A 6995-nucleotide genomic window follows, 5' to 3' on the forward strand; every position below is an offset into this window, starting at 1 on the left:
TGGTTGTGAGCCACCATGTGGTTGCTGGGATTTGAACTCCGGACCTTTGGAAGAGCAGTCGGGTGCTCTTACCTGCTGAGCCATCTCACCAGCCCGGCACGTGCTTTCTTTCCAGCCCTCAGGAGGCAGAGGCAGGCAGATTTCTGAGTTCAAGTGATGACTTAGGAGTGTGTCAGCCTCTTGAATGCTGGTTACGTGTGTGTGCTGTGAAACATCTGGCTGCCCCAGGAAGATAGAAGAGGGACTGAACCTAAGTGAAATTCTAGTCACACCCTGCTTGGCGCAGTTCCAGCCTGACTGAGGAGACGGGAGATGCCCATCTGCCTGGACCCTAACAGGAGCCCCCTCCTGGGAGGGGCAGCACTGCTGCCGCCATGGCTCTATTAGACACATACAGCAAAGCAGACACAAAGCTATAAGACGGAGAAGACAGGAAAATATGGGCAAGTCACAAAGGCATTCCTAGTACGCACAGAAGAATAAATGTCTGCTAGCAAACACTGACTTCACAATAAAAACCAAAGGACAAAAATGGGTCAAACGTGAACAATTTAAAATAAAACCGAGGGCCAGCGAGCTGACTCAGCCCGATGACGAAGTGAGGATCTCCAGGACCCATGTGGTGGAAGGGGAGAACACACTCGTGCCCACAAGTCTTCCTCCGGCTTCCACATGTCCACGGATGTCTACACACATACACAGAAAGTCAACAAGTAGCTTTTAAATTAAAAACAGGGAGCTGGAAAGATGGCTCAGAGGTGAAGAGCTCTGGCAGCTGCCACCTAGCATGGCTGCGCACACCTTTAATCTCAGCAGGGGTAGGCAGACCTCTGAATTCGAGATTTGGTGTAAATAGCAAGTTCTGGGACAGCCAGGACTGCATAGAGGGCTCGATCTCAAAAACCAAAGGAAAGAAAGAAAGAAAGAAAGAAAGAAAGAAAGAAAGAAAGAAAGAAAGAAGTAAAGAAAGAAAGAAAGGAAGGAAGGAAGACGAGAGCGCTGGCTGTTCTTCCAAAGGACTTGGGTTCAATTTCCAGCACCTACATGGTGATTTACAATCACTCCAGGGGATCTGACATCCTCTGGCCTCTGTGGGGACCAGGCCAGCACATGGGACATGTGTATACATGCAGGTAGAACATTCATACTCATGAAATAATATAAGAAAGACAAAAATAAAATAAATAAAATGGGAATTATGAAAAAAAATCAAATTGGACATTTTACAAGTTAAGTTCCAGCCAGAGAAGGTGCAGACAGGAGAGCCAGAGCCAGATGGCTGGATCCCTGTCAGCAAGCTCCAAGTCTGACTGAAGAGGGCCGGCCTCAGTGGAGAGTGATCAAGGCTAACTCCTACCATCAGTCTTGGGACTTCTCATGCAGTGTGCATGCATACATACTTATGTGCATGCTCACATGCATGTACAGATGTCCACTCATGTGTGTACCACACATACATGTACTAGTGTGCACACACACATGCATTCACATATGTTTACACACATATATGCACATGCATTCACATATGTGTACACACACACATACACAAACATATGCACATGCATTCACATATGTGTATGCACACACACACACACATATGCACATGCATTCACATATGTGTACCAAACAGACCATCAGACTGCTACCCAGATGGGACACAGAGAACAGAGAGCATGGGAAAGCAGCGGACATGTTATACAAAGAAACTCTCTGGAGTATGTCACTGGAGTCCAGGGAGAGAGAGGAGGCAGGAAAACACTTACAAGGATAAGAAATCCCTCTACGCTAACGAAAGACCTGAATCTACAGGTCCTGCCCTAGACTGTCCCCCAGAGCAGAGGCCCCAGTTCTCTCGTCTGCTGTTTCCCACTGAGCCCTCGCCTTCCCCTCAGAGAGTAACACACGTCATCAGGAGGCCTCTGGACATGGGCTGACATCATCAGGAGTTCTCCACATACGTGCTTCTATATCATAGTGGATACCAGCAGTGTTCCACTTTCCTGGTGAGACTGGCCTGATGCAGACGCTGTGGTGAGTCTGGTCTGAGCTGCTCACCCTGAGGCTGGCCCCACATCCCACACCCCACGACCATGAGACCCCATCGTCCCCAGCCCTCTAACCGGCAAAGCCATGCAGCCGTGGCAGTGTGTCCCTTGCAAGGGAGAGGAGGGGCAGGTACAACTCGGCCACCTTGGCCTTCACGGTAGCTTCTGCGTAGCGGGAGTCAACATCGTGGCTGCACAGCAGGCTGTGCACCGCACTAATGGCCTTCTTGTGCAAAAGGGATGCCCTGTGGGGTGACGGGGTGTTCAGCATGGTGCAGACATGGCTCCTGGCCCCTGCCACTGTCCTTGGGCTGCACCCAGGTCCCATGCTCACCCCTCAGCTTCTGGATCCAGTGCCAGGGCCAGCTCTGTCAGCAGGAGTCCAGACAGGAAGTGCTGCTGCCTGAAGGACCCACTCAGCTCGAACATGCTGGTCACCTTCGGGTCAGGGGCCTGACTGGAGAAGGTGGAGCTCTGCGGACAGTAGAGTGGATGCCCAGGTCAAGGATCAGAGGTGAAAGCTCACCACCATGGTTACCATGGAGATAACTGAAGTTAGTTAGCATCAAGAGCTGGAGATGTCTGGTTGGGGTGGGAGAGACACAGATCTGAATCCAGCTATTTCCCATTTTCCTCTCCTAAAAGTGCCTCTGGAGGGGCCAGCAAGAGGACTCAACATGGTGTCATCATGATATTATTCTGCTCACTTATTGTGTGTTGACAGTGCGACAGTACTGTCGGTGGGCACAGGGTTAAGGATCAGAGGTGAGGCACTGGAGAGATGAGATGGCTCAGCAGCTGAGCACACTGGCTGCTCTTCTAGAGGACCTGGGTTCATTTCCCAGTATCTACATGGTGGTTACAACCATCTGTAACACCAGTTTGAGAGGATCCAGCGCCCTCTCTGGCCTCCACTGGTACCAGGCATATATGTGATGCAAGTCATACACATAAAATAAAAATTAATAAATCTTCAAAGGTCAGAGGTGAGAGGTCAGGGTAACCCATCCGTCAGGTCAGAGGGTGTGGAGTCAGAACTCAAAGGGATGAGAAGCAGCAGATTGAGTGCAAGTCCAGGAACTGCATTTGGGGACCAGAAGGGGTCATTTTTCCTAGGGAATCTCTGAGAAATCATGGGTGAAGACTCAGAGGTGAAAAGTCGGAGGTCAAGGGTCAGCCAGGGCAGCAGCCCACAAGGAAGAGAACAGAGGTGGAGATAACAGATTGAAGGTGTGTCACTTTAGGTGGAAGGAAGGGGTATGGGGGAGGCCTACCTACCTGGGAGGTAGTGGAGGACACCGAGGGGGACGGGGATGCTGGGGGCGACAGGGGGCAACAAGGGAGGTTAAGGGTCACGTAGTGCTCGTGGCTACACAGGATGCGGGTGAAGTCCATTCGTAGTGTGAGCAGTGCAGCTGGGTTGGGGGCAGACTGGAGCCGAGTGGCCACCTGCAAGGGAGGCAATGACCCAGTGACACTGGCATCACCGTGCCACACACTCCCCCACAGGTCCCATGACATGCCATCCACCACACCCCCACACCCCTCACCATGCACACGTACCTGCTTGTAGTGAGCGCGTACCAGGCTGAATATGTAGCCTCGGTCCGCTATGGACAGGAGGTCACTGAGGAAGAAGGCCAGGCTAGCGTTGAGGCGTTCGGCTAGCTCCATGTCCTGGGGACACAGGGACCTGTCAGTCCACATTCACAGTGTCCAGCCTGGCTCACCAAAGCCACCTGAGCATGACTTCCTTATGCCCTGGCTCTGTGACCTAGGTCGTCCTCCCTGGCTTTACCCTCCCCACTTCACCTGCTCATAAGACTTTATTACACAGGGTTTCACTGTGTAGCCTTAGCTGTCCTAGAACTCAGTGTGTAAACCAGGGTGATTTCAAACTCAGAGATCTACCTGACTTTGCCTCTGAAGGGCTAGGATCAAAGGCCTGCGCCACTATGTCATATCCAGTCCTACAATACGTTTTTCTTTCTTCTCCCACCCACAGCTGAGTAACTCACCCTCTACATCCAGACTTCAGAGCTCAACAGAATATAGTTCCCAGGCTCCCTTGCAGCTGAGAGCTAGTTGGCCATATTCTGACCAATGAAATTAGAGAGGAAGTGAAAAGCCCTCTTTCACTGTTTGAAATCCTTGGTGTTCTGGGGGAGCCTGGAAGCCCCACAGTCTACTTGTGTGCAGAGCAACATGTTGGTTCTGTTTAAATGCATATCATGTCTTCCGGCAAATTCATGTGCTCGACTGGTACACAATCACCAATCCTTTAATGAGCATCTATTGAGCACCTACTGTGTGCCAAAGCTGTGAAGAAAACATACTGTCCTGGCTGCTTGTCCAAGAGTCTTAGGAGAGACGCGTGATAAGCTAACATTACATAGATAACCCAGGCAATCTTCAGACTTGTGATTGTCTTGTCTCAATCTCCCAAGTGCAGGGGTCACAGGTGTGTACCACCACAACTGGCTGGGGCCCAAGTGCAGGAGTCACAGGTGTGCACCACCACACCTGGCTGGGGCCCAAGTGCAGGGGTCACAGGTGTGCACCACCACACCTGGCTGGGGCCCAAGTGCAGGGGTCACAGGTGTGCACCACCACACCTGGCTGGGGCCCAAGTGCAGGAGTCACAGGTGTGCACCACCACACCTGGCTGGACCTGCCCTGAGTACGGAGCCAGACACGGTTGGTGCTCATCACATGCCAACAGAATGAATTAAAGTGCAGTGCCTATCACAAGTGACACTGATGTCAGTGCTTGGGACCACTCCAAGGACAGCAAGACTGGGACCTCTGGACCAGCAGGGAGATCGATGGGCTTGTGTAACCTGGGCAGGAGTTTCCAAACCTGAAATGTTCCTAGCAAATCTCCAAGTGACATTTCTCTTTAAAGACCAGGAGAGTTGCTGGGCGGTGGTGGCGAATGCCTTTAATCCCAACACTCAGGAGGCAGGGGTGAGGGTGGAGAGAGATGGAGGCAGCTGGAATGAGGCCAGCCTGGTCTACAGAGCAAGCTCCAGGACAGCCAGGGCTACACAGAGAAACCCTGTGGTGGTGGGGGTCAGGGAATCAGGCACTTCCTGTTCTCCCAGAGGATCTGGGTTTGATTCTCAGCACCCACAAGGCAGCTCACAACCATTTGTAACTCTACCTCCAGGGGATCAGACACCTCCTTCTGACCTTTAAGGGCACACTGCACCTGGTGCTCAGGCCAAACACCCATTCACATAAATAATATATATACATATTATATAAATATATATAATATATATCACACACACACACAAAGAAGCCAGGTGGTGGTGGTGGCACACGCCTTTAATTCCAGCACTCAGGAGGCAGACACAGGCGATTCTCTGAGTCCAAGGCTAGCCTGATCTACAGAGCAAGACAGCCAGGGTTCAGGGTTACACAGAGAGACCCTGTCTCAAAAGACAAAACAAAACAGGCAAAAAAACACAAAAACAAAAACAAAAACAAAAAACAAAAACAAAAACAAAGGAAGAAATTAGGAATTAGGAGAGAGCCAAGTCTGCAGGGCCCGGGCCGGGCAGGGCAGCGCCATGGGTGTCTCTGTCTGAGGGAAGGTTACTCTCTGGCCCCTGTCCAGCCCCACAGAAGAGGGTGACTGGGATTCAAATCCTCTGCTTCCTCCCCCATGGTACAGCACCAGGCTAAGCCATTCTGTCACTCTCTGCCTCAGTTTCCCTCTCAGTAAAGTGGAGATAACATTAATACTTTGTGAATGACTGGTAAGATTTAATGATCCGGCTGGAAGTACACAGCAGGTGATCAATAAATGTTTCCCTGCGAATACTCTGACCATGACTGCTGCTTGCCCAATCCCTGTGGGGACTGGAATCGGTGACCCTAGAGCTTCAATCATCATCAGGGCTCAGAAACGCAATATCTAGTTATTATGTTCCTGCTGTATACTGGTACTATGCTAAGGGCCAAGGATGTGTCCCACACCCTCGGGGTTGTTCCACTTCAGCCCGCTTGCTGCCCACCTGTGGACCTGCATCCTGGCCTTTGCGCTTGTCATTCTTCCTGCCTGCCACTCCCGTGCCCCACCCATTTCACCTTTCAGTTCTCCCTCTAAAAACCGCCTTGGGAAGGCAAGAACTTGATCTGTTTTATTTATGGCTGTGTCTCTACATCCAGCCAGGGCCGTGTAAACCATAGGTGCTCAAGAAAGAGACTATGGATGAAAAGACCCACGTGGCACACTGCATCCTTGACCACACTGCATCCTTGGCCCCGAGTCCCTCCTCACCTTATGGACTCGGGTGATGACTTCCAGGCCCACAGAAGCCACCAGGGCGGCGATGTCGTCCAGGAAGCGCCCAGGGAAGCGCAGCTTTCGGGGAGTGTCCAGTCGCTGGCCCAGGAGCAGGTGGAGCTCCATGCTTTTTACCTGGGAGTGAGGCAAGTGGGCAGGGCTCCGTCACGTGGGCGGTGCTTGAGGGCATGGGAGGAGCTTAAGATACACTGACAGGGCTTGAGGGAAACTGGGTGCTGATGGGTGGGGGACAGGCAAGGAAGGGGGGCATGGGCGGCCCTGAGCTAAGTAGTTGTAGCTGAAGGGTGATCTGAATTCGACAGAAAGGGCAGAACTTTAGCATCAAGAACGGTGGGCTTAAGGGGTCCTGACCCCAACGGGTGCAGCCTGAGGGCTGCGGGCAGGGCTCCTTGGGGAGCAACAGTGGGAGGGGGCTGAGCAGGTGGGGCCATGGGGGAGCCTTAGGACCCAGAGGTTTGTGGGTGTGTCTCACTGAGGCTGGCTGGGGCAGCATGCACAGGGTGCTCGGCTCCTCCTACCCAGGGCTGAGATTACAGGCTGCATGGGGCCAGCCCTTTTTCTTTCTTTCTTTCTTTCTTTCTTTCTTTCTTTCTTTCTTTCTTTCTTTCTTTCTTTCTTTCTTTCTTTCTTTCTTT

At 51.9% G+C, this 6995-nt stretch overlaps 1 protein-coding gene across 4 annotated transcripts in view; it reads right to left on the bottom strand.

The window, feature by feature from the left end:
* The window catches only part of Dock6 (dedicator of cytokinesis 6), a 52329-nt gene that overhangs the window by 18256 nt on the left and 27078 nt on the right, over positions 1–6995 (bottom strand). For all 4 annotated transcript variants that reach the window (XM_021207875.1, XM_021207877.2, XM_029542910.1 and 1 more), the window contains 5 exons: positions 6334–6474; positions 3609–3722; positions 3324–3494; positions 2380–2519; positions 2121–2290 (listed from right to left, as the gene is read on the bottom strand). In XM_021207875.1, the coding sequence (XP_021063534.1) occupies positions 2121–2290; positions 2380–2519; positions 3324–3494; positions 3609–3722; positions 6334–6474 (736 nt within the window). The remainder of the gene's footprint in view (positions 1–2120; positions 2291–2379; positions 2520–3323; positions 3495–3608; positions 3723–6333; positions 6475–6995) is intronic.

Source organism: Mus pahari, chromosome 10 (genome assembly GCF_900095145.1).
Source record: "Mus pahari chromosome 10, PAHARI_EIJ_v1.1, whole genome shotgun sequence".
NCBI classification, from domain to species: domain Eukaryota; kingdom Metazoa; phylum Chordata; class Mammalia; order Rodentia; family Muridae; genus Mus; species Mus pahari.